The sequence below is a fragment of the Drosophila virilis genome, chromosome 4, assembly GCF_030788295.1.
Source record: "Drosophila virilis strain 15010-1051.87 chromosome 4, Dvir_AGI_RSII-ME, whole genome shotgun sequence".
NCBI lineage: Eukaryota > Metazoa > Arthropoda > Insecta > Diptera > Drosophilidae > Drosophila > Drosophila virilis.
In genome coordinates this window covers 25,583,694-25,601,451 of record NC_091546.1, presented here as the reverse complement: position 1 = coordinate 25,601,451, position 17,758 = coordinate 25,583,694, and the positions used below count along the sequence as shown (strand labels likewise).

At 41.9% G+C, this 17,758-nt stretch overlaps 2 protein-coding genes across 3 annotated transcripts; both read right to left on the bottom strand.

The window, feature by feature from the left end:
• Positions 1-892: 892 nt before the first annotated feature.
• LOC6634271 (probable phospholipid-transporting ATPase IIB) lies at positions 893-14,170 on the bottom strand. Of its 2 annotated transcripts, none has more exons than XM_002057652.4 (6): positions 12,682-14,170; positions 3,977-4,814; positions 3,129-3,912; positions 1,721-3,065; positions 1,586-1,659; positions 893-1,526 (listed from the first exon to the last, which is right to left on the bottom strand). In XM_002057652.4, the coding sequence occupies exons 1-6, from the start codon at positions 13,284-13,286 to the stop codon at positions 1,393-1,395; spliced, it is 3,780 nt and encodes a 1,259-aa protein (XP_002057688.1). In that variant the 5' UTR covers positions 13,287-14,170; the 3' UTR covers positions 893-1,392. The 2 variants fall into 2 exon arrangements, with proteins under 2 accessions (XP_002057688.1, XP_015025207.1); XM_015169721.3 differs by lacking the exon at positions 12,682-14,170 and adding an exon at positions 5,767-6,186.
• A 512-nt stretch (positions 14,171-14,682) lies between these two features.
• On the bottom strand, positions 14,683-17,667 carry Uvrag (UV-resistance associated gene). The gene is made up of 5 exons (XM_002057653.4): positions 17,134-17,667; positions 16,116-17,025; positions 15,728-16,050; positions 15,253-15,660; positions 14,683-15,051 (listed from the first exon to the last, which is right to left on the bottom strand). Exons 1-5 carry the CDS (start codon positions 17,514-17,516, stop codon positions 14,937-14,939), a joined length of 2,139 nt encoding a protein of 712 aa, XP_002057689.1. The 5' UTR covers positions 17,517-17,667; the 3' UTR covers positions 14,683-14,936.
• Positions 17,668-17,758: the final 91 nt, after the last annotated feature.

The window sequence follows — 17,758 nt, the reverse complement described above, 5'->3', positions numbered from 1 at the left end:
TAGATGGATTAAAAACACCCTCAGATAAGCCTAGCAAATGGAGATCTACATGTATTATTACCAAAACAAACAAAAACAAATATATATATATACACATATATATATATATGTATAAATCAAAAGCAAAACCAAAAGTAAATCCATAAATACCCATATATACTTTAATAATATGAAGTATAACTACCTATTATTATTATGTATTTGAAAGCAAAGCATTGTGAATTAGTATTAAAACAAGCAAACAACAAACAAAAGGTGGTAAATAAAGATTGTAAACGAAATAAATAAATTATAAAAAAATATAAATCGTGTTTGGCGAGCGGTAGGGTACCATGGGCAGAGTACCTATACCCGGATTCTAAACATGGCATCTACGTCAAATTAAAATTTTTCATACAAGCTATGAGATTCTTCCAAAACCCGTTTATGTCTTGTTCTCCCTCTGTTTGTTCTATACAGAGTGAGTGACTGACTTGCTGAGCAAATTTCAGCATAATCTATAGCAAATTTCTTGGATATCAACTTAAAAGTAAGCCCTGCGTAATAAATATATATTTTCAGCATCCTTATGAGAAAACATCCATCATTTTTTATTTATTTATTTCTCTTAACATTCTGGTTCTCTTCAAAGCTCTAGAACGTATTTTCTACATAATTACTTTATATATTTTGTAAACTAATATTATGTATTATGGTATTGTGTTCAGTTAAACGAAAAGAATTTGATTTCTTCGTATGATTACTGAAATATAATATATATAATATTTGCATAGTTGATAACTCCAAGCCTTTTCGAAAGGGTTCCTGGTTTCATTAAAATATGCAACTAAATAGAAAAACAATCATCCGTTGGCCTCATTGTGCGCGTTGCCAGTATTAATCTTGAAGAAAGTTTAGTTATCATAAATTTATTAATATATGCATCGATTTTTAATACTTAATACAAAATCTATTTGTCGGTTGGTTTCTTTTAGTTTCACACATTTATAATTGATTTCTGTTTTAGCCATAGATACATTTACTTTTACATTTATTTTTACTTTATTATTAAATAATTAGTAACATAATTTGGTTTACTGCGCCTTAAAAAGTAATCATCATTTAAATGTATACATAATCACGTTCCTTTTCATTCACTTCACTTTTGTGTAATTTAAATTATACAAACATAAACATACAAAGGGAGACTGCGTAGGTTAAGTAATTACACTTTATATCACGTATGGGGGGGTTGTGTATGGTTGGCAGAACTTGGACAAAAATAACAAAATGTTAGGCAAAAACAAAGTCAAGAACTTTTAAGTTAAGCGTACAAAAGTGCAAAGCAATTTAAAAAAGGAGATATTTAATTTTGTAACTGAAAATTCGTCGCTGGCTCAGCCTATTCCGTATCTAAGAGAGTTTCAAATAGGATGGCGGCGAGCATTTCTTGCGCAAGAACTTGATTATGTACAGCGGCAAGCAGGAGACGAGTGTAATGAGCGATACTTTCCAGAGAAAGTCGTATGACCAGATAAACTCCCAGTCTGCAAGCAATATAAACAATAAGATATAACAGATCAAAGCATTCCACGATAATACACACCGAAATACTCGTGCAGCACCGCCAGTGAGATGAGATAAAGCGCCAAGCTAAATAGTTCCGCTAAGACCATAAGCCTAGGAAGTAAATCAATTTAAATAAACAGATAACAGTCAAAAATTTGTATAACATTCTTACCTGTGCCAGGTGCGCACCGTCAATGCAACCATGATGAGTTCTGTCATAATAAGCGCCGAGAAACTGATTGCTACAATGTGTATAAACTCATCGACAAAGAGTATTAGGGCGCCGTACATTATGACACCACCCTGGTAGATGCTGATAAGTACCCAAATGAAAAAGGTCTTATAGCTAAGACTTCGTCCTTTGGAAAGATCTTTGTAGAGCTCCGGATACGTAACAGCTGTCTCTGATGTAATATCCTGATCTAGCACCAGGGAAAACACAGGAAACATGGTATACAACGTCGAATAGCCCACCATCAAGAAGCCCTGATACAAAGCCACCGAACTCAGATAAAATACCGCTGAGAAAACTGCCTGCAGTGTGGTAATTATCAATCCACGGTGTATTACAAACTGGGAAAGCGCCGCGGAGCGTTTGTAGCTGCGTCTTCCATGGATCAACAGCAACTTGGCGATGTGCGAGAATTGCGGAATGCTAAAGTCTCCTGCCAGAGAGGCCTGACGGCCTTCGCGTCCCTCGATGCCCACACCCGCATCCGCCTGCTGAATCATGCTAACATCGTTGCCACCATCGCCCACTGCACAGGTTCGCTTGCGTGTGTGCTTCTGGATAAGCGCCACCACCTGCGCCTTTTGGGTGGGCGAGCAGCGGCAGCATACGACTGCCGGTGATGCGGTGGCTAGTTCCAAAAACTCGAGTCGATAATACTGTAGGCAGACCTCCAGCGACTCGCCGGATATGACCAGCGCGTGGCCCTGCTTGCGCCGAAACTGATTAAGCTCCTGATGCGCTTCCGTACGCGTCTTTACAGAACGCAAAACATGCAGACCCTGGTTACGTCCGATCAGCTGCGATGACTTGGCAATGCAGCAAGCGGTTTCCAATTTATCGCCTGTCAACATCCAGACACGGACACCCGCGTTGCGCAACAGCTCTAGAGTGGGGCGTACATTCTCCTGCAAGCGATCCTCAACGCCTGTGAGACACAGCAGCTCCATTTCGCGCTCCAATGACTCTGTTACCGCGGCTACTTTAGCCACACGATCCGTAATGCTGAGGCGTGCCGCATTATAGCGCATCTCAAAGTCGTTGTACTGCTCTTCGGTGAGCACCTTCTTGGCGACGACAAGCGTGCGCAGACCCTCGCGGGCCATGTTGCCAGACTCCTCGCTGAGCCAGTCATTGTACTGCACAATCGTGGACATGACCACATCGGCACCCTTCAGATAAAAGGTTATCTGGCCAGACTTGCTTTCACGCACAATAATACCCATTCGCTTGCTCTCGCTCGTAAAAGGAAACAGCTGCAAGATCTGATAGTGCAGCAGTATATCGTCTAAAAAGGATTTCAAATTAGTTAAGGCATCGGTGGCAACATAAATATGTTACTGGCTCTTACTTTCTTCAGTAGCGGTCTTCACCTGCAGCGTCATGGTGTTAAGATCTCGGGCAATTAGTGTTAGGCCCACCTGCTCGGTCCACTTGACCAAGGCGATCTCATCGGGTGAGGCAGCCTGATACTGATGCTCCGTGTCAGTGCTGCCGGGCGCCTCAATGTTTATCACAGATTTGGTGGGCGAATTATTGCCGCCAGTCACCGTCGAGGCAGTGGACACAGAACGATTGTCCTCTTCATCGCTCACCGGTGTCACATTGTGACACAAGGCCAGAGCACGTACCGCCTCCCACTCGCGCCAGCCCTCGGGACGACGCATGCGGTTCCCAGCAAACATTATCGGTTTAATGGACTCGCCGGCGCTGCTGGAGCTGGAGAGGCTGCCTTGTTGTTGCTGCTGTTGCAGTATATTCCCAGACAGTTTCTGTATGATCTGGCCAATGTGATGGAAGGTGTCGGCATCGTGCGAAACTATGCCCAAGTGAATCTTCTTGAAGACCATTTCGTTTTGGGTCAGCGTGCCTGTCTTATCAGTTAGCACATACGAGATGCGCCCCAGCTCCTCGGGTATGGTGGTGGAGCGCACCACAGTGCCTTTGATATTGTCATCGTTTTGCATTTGCCACGAGTAAAAAGCTTTTCCCATGTCGAGATTCACACGCAGACTGATCGGTATAATGTACGAGAACAGCAGCACAAAGCGGAACATGTAACGGTACCACGGACCGCCAAATCCCTTCAGCATCATCATGACCAGCGAGAGGCCAAGGACGGCACAAAAAAGCACCTGTTTGGGTAGACAACACACTCTGTTAAACTCAAGTCTCAAACCTTACAATATATACTGTTACCTTGGTTAGTCCGTTGATCTCAGTGTCCAGCAGTCCCACTTTAGAGCGAGGCTGTGAGTTATTCATTACGCTGCGTGTCTCACAGCCCGTATAGATGACAATGCCTGTGGCAGTGCCGGCAGCAACCACTGTGTTGGCCCAGAGCGTGTTCTCCACGCTGAGTCCGGTGTCCTCGCTGCCATCTGTCATGCAGAAGGTGGCAATAAAACTGTGTATATCATTCTGTGGCTTCTCCACGTAGAAGCTCGCATCGATGTTGTACAGGTCTGCGTCCCTGCAAAGTTTTTGCGTGTAGGGCACCGCCAATCGTGGCTTCCAATCGGTCTCGCCGTCCAGTTGATCGGTGCGCACAAAGACAGAGCCGCTGCGGTCGCTTGTGCGCAGCAAGATAAGATCCGCTGGAACTCGCTCGTTCTTCTCCACAATGATAACATCGCCCACTTTAAGTTTTGAGCTGGGCACCAATTCGTAGCCGGTGCCATGTGCGGCCGAAAGTCGTTTGTACTTCTGCGAGTTGACCTCATGATCGCGCTGATGTCGGCGCAGATCGTCCACCGCCTCCCGGCAGATAGTCACCATCAGCACAAACCCGAGCGGACCCCAGTAGGTGTACGGGTAGCCAATGCGTATGTCTGGTATAAACTGGGAGAGCGCCATCAGCAGAAAGTACAGGTTGAGAAAAAAGCGAAACTGCTCGAACAGCACCAGCGGCAGGAACGTGATGAAATTGTACTTTTGGTTCCGTATCTCGTTTGGCGGAAACTTCTCCGTGTTGGGCCTGCCCAAGTTGACTGTGCGAGCGCGCAGTTCTCGTGGCCTGAACCATCTTTTCCAGCAGCTGTAAGACCACAAAAGTGTCAATATATTTACATCAGAGAAGCCAGCTTACAGCCAATGCCTGACAGAGCACCTGATGCGTACTTGTTCTCGGACTGGATATGACTTTGGTCCAAGCTTAAATCGAGCAAGTAACGTGTCGCTTGTATTCAGCGAAATATATGCTTTGGAAACAAACATTAGTCTAGATTCCAATTAGATGGTAATAATGGTATAGTTTTAAAAAGATTGCGTTTTACAACAAATATTCCTTGGATCGTCGAAATATTTGAGTACCTAATTAATAACGAATCGTCAAATGATTTGTTATAAAAATTGGTTTGATGTATGAGGCAAGGCCTTAAGAATCTAAGTTTAGTTTACTTGGGAAATATATTGATAAGGTATCTATTTAGATATACATTACATGTAACTCTTTAGTATATTTCTGGATTCTTGGCTTAAATTATTAATTGAGAGCAACTTCTTTTTTGCGAAGTTTCCTAACCATTTTCAAGCAATAGACAAGTTTCCCATTTCCCAAGAGTTAACCAAATATTTCTAGACTTCAACCCCATTATTAATTAATTATTTAATTAATAATAATTACCAGCTTATTAAACTAGCTTATATAAAATATTGTTATTGCCTTTCGCAGATTTACATTTTTTAAAAGAAATTGACCTTGGCAAAAAGTAAATCAATAATTTACAAACACTCAATAAACAAAACAAGAAAATGTGTATGTGATGCATTCATAACACGTACACATACATATGTACATACGTATGCGTGAGGAGTAAGTAGAAAGGTTGTCACATAAAGAGAGACGGGAGAGGATTTGCCATTTACTGCAACGGCGCTCTGTAAAATGACTGTCTGGCCCATGCGGGAGGTATACTCAGTGCGAAAATGCTGATAAACCAGATTGCCCGTTAGACGGAACTGGGGTCATGGATATTATGATGATTCACCTGAACGAATACCAGCGATTTCGCTGGCGATTCAGTAGCGGAATATTCTCTCTGGTCATGGGGGCTGCAGCAGAAGATTGTGAAACGGCGTCATCCATTTTTCGACTGCTCTAAATGACAATTAATAGCTGAATTTTGATAGTTTTTAATTGCGGGTGCTGAGCTGACGCTGCCTTTGGGCTTTGTTCTGCCAGGCAGCTGTGTCGTTGTTTGTTTTTGTTTTCGTATCGTTTCACACAGCAATACACATAGTGCATGGTACACGGTTCACTTCGCGTATATGCATGTCCATCTACTTGAACAAAATTACACTTGCACTTATAATAATGAAGACACCTATATTAAATTCTTATGCACAAATCGCAACGCAAATGAAATTCCGTGTCAAAACTACGTTGTCTGGCATTTGTTTAACCACCCTGTTTGCTGGCAAAGAGAAATCAATAACAACTACCGTTCGCCTAAGTGAGAGCGAGTGCACGCTAGTTAGCTAAGCGCGTGATATGTGTTAGCAGAGCACAGCTAGCGCACACCCGCTTTGCTTTTAAAGTCTGGCAACACTGCGCGAGCTATGGCGCGCAGTGGCACAGCAATTTAAATATTCGAGCATAGTTATATTACATATATATATATGACAGTCAAATTTGCCGATTGCGCATTTCGCTGCCTTCGCACAGCCGTGTTAATTAAATATACTTCGTCAGACTTTTGTTATTGCTGCCAGTCGCTGCTTGGATCAGCAACATCAGAGTAGTGTATACAATTCGGCCGGCTCCACTGGTTGCTTGTTTGCTTTTACTCTCTGGGTAAACTTGTTTCAGCCTTTACGGCCAGCTTGAATTGGTTGTATTGCGGGCGTTGGGCGTGTTAACGTATCTGTCCGTAAAATGTATATACTATTCATTTGAGTAGACTGCGTCTTAGAAACGTTTTGTCAATAAAGTCTTTTAAAAATGCTCGCTGCGTTTGCGTGCTATGATCTCATACAAAAAAGTTGTCCATAAAATAAAACCCATAAAAATGAAGAGCCACCACCACAAAAATGTCAACAACAACAACAACTATTAAGAATGGCAAAATACAAAAAAAAAAAACGGTTCAATGACATCAACAACGCGAATTATTTTGTAAAATGCTCAAAAATTGAGAAATGGTTAAAGACAAAGATCTCGGCCAGACAAAGGGTCAGTTCTCAAATGTAAAAGTCGGTAACAACCAACCGACGAATCTGTATCCCACATAGCTCTGACTCAGAGGCATTGCCGTCGTGCAACGCGTCGCACTTCAAAAGCCGTGCCGCACTGTTGTCACCATTCCACCATTTCCCTAGCTCGTGCCCATTAGCTATATTTTATTTAAAATTTTTTTCCCTGTTATTATTCCTCATAATTGCTTAGCCAAGTTGAAAACGTAAACAACTATTTCAGCCCGCCTTTTTTTTGGCATTTCCGTAGCATCAGCTAATTGCGAAATATAATGCATTTTACCCTATTACAGCACGTCGCAGAATTACGATTCGTATATGCATTTATATATGTACAGATATACATATATGAAATTGTGAAACGTTTTCAGAATTGCCAACAGTTGATATCATTGTTGTTGGATCACAAGCACGATTTCCTCCTGTTGACAAATTGTTATACAGCTGTATTTGCTTTTCCCATTACACTTATTAACAATAGCAATTGCTAAAGATGATTTCCAAGTTATTTCAGGCCTTAAAACACTGATTAATCTAGGTTAAAGATTAACTTATTGAGTTCTGATTGACATCGAATTACAATTTCAGTTGAATTGTCGCAATTAGCTTACAAAATGTTGTATATGAAAAATATAGAAAGCTGCTACATTTACGCTAGGCTCTAAACCGGATTATCATGTGCTATACAATTTAATTATCAATAATAAATAATTCAATAATCAAAATATCTTAAACTTGCCCGTTCACATTTGGGAATTAGAAAGTTTGGATAAGCTGACAAATTGTATACTTCTTCACGATCTGTACTTATTTCTGAATACAAGCACATAATTGAATTAAGATAGTGTAGAAATGAGTTTTAAGTATGTTATGTTTGGCTTTTGTATTAGTTTTAAATAAATTCAGCTAGTCGCACAGCTAAGCAAACAAAATGTACTCAATATGGCAATTGCCGACGGGCAACCGTCAACTGCCAACTGGTGGCAGCATAGTTTTTCCCAAGCTTTTCACCGCGACTTTTCGCTGCTGTTTTACTTTAGCTCCAGCCACGAGTTTGTCGTCGTGTTGCATGCAAAACAGCCCCCATGCCTGGGTCTTAACCAGTTCCAGATCCATTTCCAGGGGGCGCCACGTCAATGGCAACGCCTAATGTTATTGTTTGTTGGCCACAATTTGCCAAGAGTTGGCAACGAAACGGCACATTGTTTCACCCGCTGCTGGCAAAGTGGGTTAATAAGCTAAATAAACGCAAGTCAACCTTCAGCAGTGGGGCCTCTACTCTCCAAGCCCATCGCACCTATTTATAGCGTACGGTTCGCAGAACCGGCATCGGACTTCTAATCACTGGCGCTCGCCCATTTGCCCTGGAATCAGCCGAGCGACTCGAGTCCGGGCGCATGTCGGGGCGGTCCAGAGCATCGCAGGCGGCCCGCTTATTGACACACAAATTGATAATTTGCCGGTGTGGGTCTCAACTGTCCCCTGTCCCCTGGTTAACGGTTACCGACAGGTGGCAAGTGGCACATAAATTATGCGCCTTAGTCGAGCAGTCCGTCAGCCAGCCCATAGCGCATTGTCTGCCCTGAAATTAATTCCTTTGGCGCGACTTATTTGAAAGCGAAGAGAAAATTCCCCAGTGTCGCGACACTTTTGCGGTATTTACGGATATGTCTTGTTTTTCCAGCCAGCAATTCTTTCTTGCCTTTTCCTATAGCCACTGTGTTTGAATTTATTACCTGCAGCTTACTGAGAAGTTATTTACGGCTTACTTAACTCAGACTGAGGCAGAATAACTGCTTAAAATTTTGCAGCTATTTACTTTGCTTCGTATGAAATCAGACATCTGCACGAATTTCGATAAATCATTAATAATAATTAGCATATGTTATATAAATGGGCTGCAAGACCAACATTTACCCGATTAAAGATCATGAATTTTCCCCAAAAGTTATTTGTACTAAATTGACTGGATTTTGTGCAGAAGTTTTTTATATTATACCAAAACATCTGTTGTTTTAAAAGAAACTGGTTTCGATTATATTCAATTTATACTGAAAAATAAATTGAAATTCAAATTTGGAGTGGAGTGGAGTGAAATAATATCCATTTATCCCTTTCATATGGCATCCATAGCTAAATTATATTTTCCTGATAAACATTCTCAATTCTATTAAACAAAATATCTATATATTTAAGCCACATCTCTTAGTTGTTTTCTTTTGTATTTGTTATTGATTATAGCTTAAATTATTATTAACATGTGCTCCCAAACCAAACTAGAGCGGAAACTACAGAATAAACTCAAGCCAAAATTTCTAAATGATATCGCTTCGTTGTTCGGTTAGTTTCCGAGTTAATGGATATAATTTTGACTAATGCTCGCAATTAGGCCATCATCCAGTTGGTCAAGGCATGAGGTGAGAGCTGAGCTTAACGACACGTGGGTTCCACAACGTTGACTGCAATTCTAATCGGCCAAAATCTTAGAGAGCGCGAGCCAAACTGGAGGCAAACAATGAAAACAAAGGCCTCTGTGCAGTAAATGTGTAATATGGAGTAAGGCGGAAAGTCACAGCAACAAGACCTTCAAAGAAACACCTAAACGCCAACTCAAAGTCCGCCAGAGTGTCGAAAAAGAGTCAAATTTCCACTCGGGTTAAACAATTTATAAAGCGCGAATAAAATAACCTCTGGGTCAGATATTTTTGTTGCTAAAATAGGCCTTCGATGGGTATTCAGATGAAATTGAATTATTTTGTTGATTTCAAATTCCATTTTACTGCGCGTGCCTACGAATATTTTCGAATATTTTCTGGAATAATATTCAATAAACTAATTAGCAGAACGAGCTACTATCCAATCTAAGGAGTCAATAATTACCATATTATTGAAATAATTAAAACATATTAGAATTGAAAAATTCATTTAAAAGCCCAAATTAAACGCTCTTCGTGTATTTTAAGAAGTTAGCCAGTCCACAAAGAGCCCACGATAAGTTCTTTAATCAAGGCTCGTGCCTAGCTTAATATAGCACCAAAGAGCAATTATATAATTGTATTGTTTAGATAAGAACTCAATTAGCTTAATGCGAGACAGGCCTTTTTTAACTTAATGCCTGATAAGAATTCCATTACTCCAATATTAATTTGTGCATACAAACTGAACAGATGATAAAGACTACTCAGTTATGCAATTGCGACAAATATCAGATTTGCAGATTGAATCTATAGTAAGTGCATAAAACAAGCTACACCGCCTGATGGCTCTTCACATCGCCGAACAATGAGGCCTATTTTCTCAGGCCTTGTTTTGTGGCCATTGCCCAACTGAAGTCTTTGATGAGCTATGCGACGCGTTGCGGCTTTTTGCATTCATTTTTGGGGCTCTTGGTCTGGCCAGGGAACTGACCTCCTTCTGATAAGCCACGAGGGCACATAACTTTCAGTTTTCGACACAAGAAGAACGAAAAATGAACAATAAGCAAGCTCTAGTTGGGCATGCTCAACTAAGAGATGCCCTTGCTTCTTCTTATCGATGGTAAAAGAAATGTGTTTAAGCCATAAAACCGTGAAAATGAGCCCAAATAACCTACGAATTATGCTCATAGAACATTTTTATAACAAAATCAATATTTATAACATTATTTTATGAAAATTATAAAAGATATTGCAAATCCTGCTGTGTGTTGCATTAATTTTTGAAAATCTGTTATACCCTATTTAACTCATTCCCAATGGTTACAGGGCATTAAAAGCACACCAAAAAATAACTGGATGCGACTTTTGCTGCGGAACTCATTTCTGTTTTAGAAACCTTGAAAAAAGTAACATATCTAAGCATAACTGGTTTCTGTAGTTCAGTGTTCGGTTCTTCTAAGTTGAGCGTCTGACGACACCGAAAGCGAGTCGCGTTTGGCTTTTTCTTGGGGAGCTGCACGCCAAAAATCGATTACATATGCAAATTCCGCCCACCCCCCTGCCCCCCCTGCACGATTGTGTTGGAGACCAAAACAATTAGGGTCTTACGAAAAATAAAAAAAAAATACATATACCTCGGCGTGAGAAATGTGACAAACGCCGTAGTTTGTCACCTGCCTGATGGCGCACCGTTTATAAGGTGGTTCAGCCTATTGTAAATTTCCATTTGCATTTTCCCTTTTCGCTGGAATGGACAAATATATGTATGTGTGTGTACATACATCCATGTGTATAAACAGAAATACTGACGCTTCTCGTACTTGTGGATCTCGTTTATCGATTTCAAATTCGTTGCAAATGGCAAAATGTTTTGGTTCTTTATTTATTTTACCGGCGGCATTCGGTGTGCGCTCTTTCTCCATTCGTTTCTTTCTTGTTTTTCTTCTAATTAAGCAAATTAAAAATATATATTTATATATGCATGTGTTGAAACAATGTGTGCCACATATTATCGCAGGAAATGTCCATACATATATATTCGTGTATAATTTTACTCGCGTTTCAAAACACGAACTTTTCTTAGAAACGTCTCGACAACAATTTTGTCTGCCTCTGCAATTTTCTCTTCTTTTTCTATACACTATATCCATTGAAATTGGATTATAAAAGGTTATAATACACTAGTCAAAATGTATGTAACAGGCACAAGCATACATATGTATGTATCTCCATAGAATATACATATATGTCCGTCCATCTGTCTGCCTATCTAGCGATTCATCAAAATTTGACCTTAGGAATAAATGGAGGAGATTTCGAATGCGTGTACTGGGTGTCTGCTCGCCGAGCACTGCCGAGTAGCTTATTTATTTATTTTTTTTTGCCTTTGTGCTCTTTTCGTTTTCGTATTTGCTTTTATTTTTTCATTACTCGAACATTTTGAAATGTTTCCATTTGGCAGTTTAAATTTCAGCGATTCGTTTTTGCGGCCCAGCGCCAGCGTCATAAAATAACAGGCGCAACCTCGAAGCGATAATAAACAAAGCCAGTCGAGCAGAACTGGCTACCAAGAAAGGTTTCAAGATGAGAGCTACCAGTCTGAGGTAATAGCTCTAACGTTTGCCTTTGATTTAACAAAAAATAACAAAAAAAAAAAAACTGTAACACATGTGGATAACAGGAAGTTTAACCAGAACAGAGGAAGTTATTGCTGAGATCAAGCAGAAACTTAATAGATAGACAAGTTTTCTTTTAGCAACATTTAACAGAGCTACGATCTAGTTCTGGAACTGACACAATTCGACTGATATTAAAACGGGTTATTGTTTGTGAAACTAAATCTAAAGATCTTGTAAATGAAGAAGACTTCAAGTTTCTAACGATAATTGCTCTAATGTACCGATCTGCCGGTCTTCAATAAAATATTAATGCTAATATCTGCATATAACTCCCTCTGCAAATACAGCTTGCGCTCGTTTTATCGATCAACCACTGTACACGCATAAAACGTAAGCAGTCAAATATTGCGAATAAGTGGAAAAATGTTCGATCACTCAACGCAAGAAATACAATTAATTGCAATTATGAGAGAGCAGCAGCTGTTTTGGGAACACACACAACCTTTTTTTTTTTTGTTTTGAATGGGCAACAACAATTGTTGTGTGGCACATCACGTATACGCACAGCTTGACGTCCCGCAAACTCTTGCTGATAAAGTTCGTATGTTAACATGTATTTTTGTGTATGCTTGTTAGTGTGTGTGTGTGTGTGTGTGTGTGCGTGTGTGTAGCGTACCTGCAGAGACACATTTTACAGACATTGCCGATGCTGCGACTTTTGCTGCGCCTGCGATTGTTCTGGTAGAAGACCGTGGATGAGCCGTTCTCTGGATCGATCACTGTGTGAGAGCCAATACCGTTGGGCGCGCCGAGTTCTGTGGACACATATGGAGCTTGCGGCGTGGAGCTATCGACGCCAGCGGCGCCCGTTTGTGTTAGTTGCGCCAGTTTCGTTGCACTAGCGCCAGTTGTATGGTCCGACGTAATGTCTCGCGAGGCGCTGCCGCTGCTATTGCTATTTGAGTATTTGGCGCGCTCGCGGCTCCGCTCATTTCTATAACGTATCTGGCCGGCGGCTGAGCCAAGACTGAATAGATTGCCAAGAAAGCTGCCGCTGCCGCTGCCGACGCTAGAGGGGCCAACAATGCCGCCGATGCCGCCGTAACCAGTTGAGCTTTTGCGACGCCTATGCCCATTGTTGTTGCCGTTGCCGTTATTGTTGCCGTTGCCAATGGCAGCCTCAATGCTGCTGCCAGTGTGGCGTATGAGCAATTCTGTTTCCGAATCAGTCTCTTCGCTCTCTTCGTCGAAGTCACGTAGCGGCAGCTCGTTATCAGTCATGGCGTAAGAGAGCGTTCTATATGGATGTGTGCGAGAGCAAGGAAATGAGCGTAAAAGAGAGTGGGAGAGTGGGAGAGCGGGAGAGTGGAAGAGTGTGAGAGACCTTACACAGGTGTGTCTTGCTTGGACTGTCGCCTGCTTCAGTTTTGGCTAAGCTCGAATAAATTCTCTCAGTGCATTTATGTAGTTGCAGATGTTTTTTTGCCTTCTTCTTGTGCACTCCTTACCAAGCAGCTTTATCAAGCTTTTGCTTGCCACGTTTCCAATGAACGGTTTGCTTCAGCTTCAGCTTCAGCTGACTAATGCAATTCTTAAATGGGCACTGCACTCTGCACACTCTGCCCGCACTTCTGAGCAATTGTTTTGAACAAACAAAACGTGCGGCTGTCGGGCGTTGCCTTATCAATTGTTTTTATTAGTGCGCGTAAACATTTTTATAACACTTGGCTTATCGTATATTACCATACACGTTTCTAAATTGGGCGGCTGGAAGCATAGCACACAAACTCTCTCACGGGCGTACCCCGACGACGTCATCTACTACATCCATAAAACTGACGCCGCATGCTCGATCTTGTTGATACAAAAAAATTATCAACTGCAATTACTACCGGTTAATACTCAATAGATATAACAGCGTTTACTATAAAACGACAACAACGCGGCACTTTTAGTTTTATTACCATTAGCCCATGGCCCGGACCATACGCACGTAAGCACAGATACACTTCACCAACACACATGCGATAAGAAATTTTCAGCTACTTCGTTTACATTCACATTTTGCAGAAGCTCACGTTTTTTTTACATTTATATATATGCATAGTACTAACTAATATATAAAAATAATTAACAGCATTTTTAAGCACGTTTCCGTTTATTTTTGTTAAATGTGCTACCTGGCCAATCGTATTAATTTGGCCAAACTGTGGAACAGCTGTGTGTGCAGTGTTGGTAAATGCCGATTGTTTGCATGTTGAGAAGCGTTGAGCGCATATTTAAATCCAATTCGTAAAAAAATCACAATTTTTGTATGGAAATATAAGTATATCTCCGATTCAATATAGTATAAGGATTTCTGTTAAATGCCAACACAGCCATGCCCATTTGCCAAATGAAAATCTGTAAAAATCGAATTTTCTTAACGGCACTTTGCGCCTACCTTATAAGCATAGTCTTAACTATGTATATGGAAATCCATGTCGTACCTAAACCATCGAAACACTTGGTACAACAATCTTATAAGAAACCTGCTTTGTGGAATTTATATTTTATTTTATAAAATGGTATTTATTTAATCAATTTTATATATTTTATATGCATCTTATGATTTACCATTTAAACAAAAAACGGGAATTTACAACGAGATCTTATTTAAAAAAAAAAAACAAGTAAATATGCAGACATTAAACCAGCTTGTAGTTTGCTTACCAAAGCATTCTATAATTTAAAAATAAATATACAAGTGTTTCAAGTACATAATACGTTAAAAGCAATCTAGTGAAAATAAATTTTGCTAAAAACTCAGCACAACCAATAAACACATTGCTTTGTTTATGGGGCTTTACGACAGTTTATATAAATATAGATACTTGTATTATGTTTATGTAAATATATGGTTATATTGAACCGCAGCACACAAATCTTATCCTATCTGCGCTCCGTTTGCAGTGTTATGTTTGAGTCTGAATTGGAGTAGTTCTGTTCCAATCTGGCCCGAAAATCTTCCTCGTCATCCGAATAGGAGCCCACTGAGCGGCATATTCTGCAATAGGGAAATGTAAATAAGTAGAATAATTTACTGATAATTTGTTGTATATGCATATATATATGTCGTCTCAAGGAATATGTGTACTTATAAAACTATAAGAAAATTAATAAAGCTTAGAATTTGAAAATACCTCTCACTGTACGAAATATAAAATAAGAAACAATTTGCACAAAATAAATGGTTTATAAGTCATACCGCTGCGTTGACGCATAGCCCTCGATGGCCAGTGCCTGACTCACGCCCGACGGCAGCAACTGTTGGAGCAGTGCATCTTTGGCGGCGTTTGCCGTTGTGGGCAGTGGCACATGATTCATGTCAACCGATGAGTGCGACTGCGAGAGTTGCGTGTTGGCAGCCGCTGCGGTCAAGCCGTTGACATGTCTACCATTACCAGACAATTTGTCCCCTTGATCGACTTCATCGCGCTGAGTGCGCTCAATGTAGCGCAACGTGTCAAATAGCTCCAACAGATTACCAAATGTGTTGCGCATATTACAGTGACCGGTAATGTCAAAGCACAGCTGCGAAACGTTCTGCCGCAGCAAATAAATACCGTACTTGGTTTGTTGAGATGGCAGAATGGAACGCGTATACAAGGGGAACCTAAGATTGGGATAGAAAGTTATAAAGCATGCTTGTGTCAGATTTTAAGATTTCTTTGGCAACTCACTCTCGTGTGGGGTAGGTGAGTTCCTTGATTTCGTCTGCAATGCGTGCTCGAGACGGTTCATAGAATATGGGATTGCGTAGTGGGCGATCCATAATGAAAGCCAGCATCTGTACGAGATGCGCCACATAGCCGAGCGCTGCGCTCACCGCCAGCGGCGAGACATTCTCCAGCATCTGCGCATTGGTCGCCTGTCGCGATTCGCTCGTATAATGCTCCATGTGGGGAAAAGCTATGCCAGAAATGCTAAACTGTTGCGCGCCTAGACTCTTGATATTATAAATTTCCTGCAATTCCAGCACCAATGTTGACATGCGACGCTCCACCTATTGCACAAAGGCAACTGTTTGGTTACGGATTTAACAGATGGGTGACTCAAGACACAGCTTACCTGAAGGATGACTTGACGCTTCTGTTCACGCTCTAAAAGCTGTTGTGGCACCTGTTTGCGGAACTCCAGACGGTGTTGCTCTAGCTTAAGCTGTTGATTATGCAGCTTGTATTGCGCATCCTCGCGCTGTTCCCGCAGAAATTGTAAACGCTCCTGCTGCCGCGCATTGCGTTCTTTAAAGGTTGTGAGTTCGGTCTGGAGCAAACGCTGCTTGCAGCGCAACGCCTCAATCTGCTGCATCAGCTGCTGGGCACTGTAGAGGGTCAAGGGCGCAATCTCTTGTTGCTCTGCCAGCAGCACGCTAAGCGTGCGGCCCATGGAATGATAATGCTGAGAATGCTGACTGCCATAGGGCGAGCCGGAGAGTGAAGTCGTGCGCGGCTTTAACCTCAGTTCATTACGGGTAATACAATGCACGCTGAGACGTGCGATTTCCCTGCTCACTTCCTCCACGTCGCGCAATTTCTTGCGCTGATCACGCTGACGCCGCTGCAGCAGCAGGAGACTGTCCAAATTGTAACTTCGTCGCAGATTTGCTAGTTGACAGCTTAGCTGAGCGTAGCGTATCGTACTCATCTGCAGCACAGGACTGCTGCTGCGACTCACAGGCGGTGAGTTAATACCGCTTTCGATGGCCGCATTCCGTTCATTATTGTCATACTCGGCACAGCGCTGGTATTGTAGGCGCAGCTGGGCGTGCAAGCCCTCCTCACTAATCAGCGCCGGTGAGGTAAAGTGCTCGCCATTTAAATGGAAAATCAGACAGTTGGCTTGGCAATTGGCCATTGCCAGCGGCGCAAGGGGTATGAGGCCGGAAAAGTATACGCCCCAACTGAACAATAGCTCCGGTGGGCGTGGCAGCTTGTGAGGCGTTAACTGCACATTCGCTGAGCGCTGGCCGTGCCGCTCACTGAAAGCAAAATATACACAATCAATAAACAAAATTCACCATAAGCATTGCTTCCGTGATATTCGATCTAGTTAGATTCATTCACAACAAATGAAGAACAAATCGCACCTTTGTTGCTGCTCCGTTTCTTGTTCAGTCTCGTTTGGCCCGTTTGCCTGCTGGGCAGCCGGCTGATACTGTGCCCAGACTTTGACACACACGCACTGGGCATTGGACTTACGCCAGACGTCATCGCCCGCACATATCTCCGCCCACTTTTGCTGCTGGTGACGCTGCGGCAACGCCTCGCTGGTATAGAACGCTTCACTAGCCTTATCTGCATGAAGCGTGTAGTAGACAAGCAGCTCCTGCTCCTCCAAGCCAAATTCCTCTCCGGCGCTGGCGTCCAAGGTGCACTGAATGTTGAGTCCTTGTATGCGCGCCAGGTTGCGGAGTCGCAACTGCTGCGTTGCCAACGGCAGCCATTCGCGACAGCGCGGGCGCAAATGCATTACGGCTTCCGTTGGGGGTTATGCTGCGGTACAAGCGGTGCACATAGTAAGCCTACACTAAACGATTGTTTAAATTTACTCCAAAAATTACTTTTAACAACACTTTGGCTAAAACAGCTGATTTTGGCTGAACAACGGCAAACAGTGTGGCCGTATGCAATCAATTTACAACAAGCTGGCAGCATCGTTTCCTTTTTGGCTTATTACTGCTGAGTTATTTTATTGCAACAAATAACTGACGA

Bases quoted from the DNA above. Each gene is read 5' to 3' on its own strand.
- LOC6634271 (XM_002057652.4), bottom strand. From the start codon at position 13,286: ATGACTGATAACGAGCTGCCGCTACGTGACTTCGACGAAGAGAGCGAA. The intron at 4,815-12,681 runs GTACGCTACACA...GTGGTCTTACAG, and splicing joins TGTAAAATGTGTCTCTGCAG to CTGCTGGAAAAGATGGTTCA. The intron at 3,913-3,976 runs GTAACAGTATAT...CTACCCAAACAG, and splicing joins AGATCAACGGACTAACCAAG to GTGCTTTTTTGTGCCGTCCT.
- Uvrag (XM_002057653.4), bottom strand. From the start codon at position 17,516: ATGCATTTGCGCCCGCGCTGTCGCGAATGGCTGCCGTTGGCAACGCAG. The intron at 16,051-16,115 runs GTAAGCTGTGTC...TTTGTGCAATAG, and splicing joins AGCGTCAAGTCATCCTTCAG to GTGGAGCGTCGCATGTCAAC. The intron at 15,661-15,727 runs GTGAGTTGCCAA...TCCCAATCTTAG, and splicing joins CTCACCTACCCCACACGAGA to GTTCCCCTTGTATACGCGTT.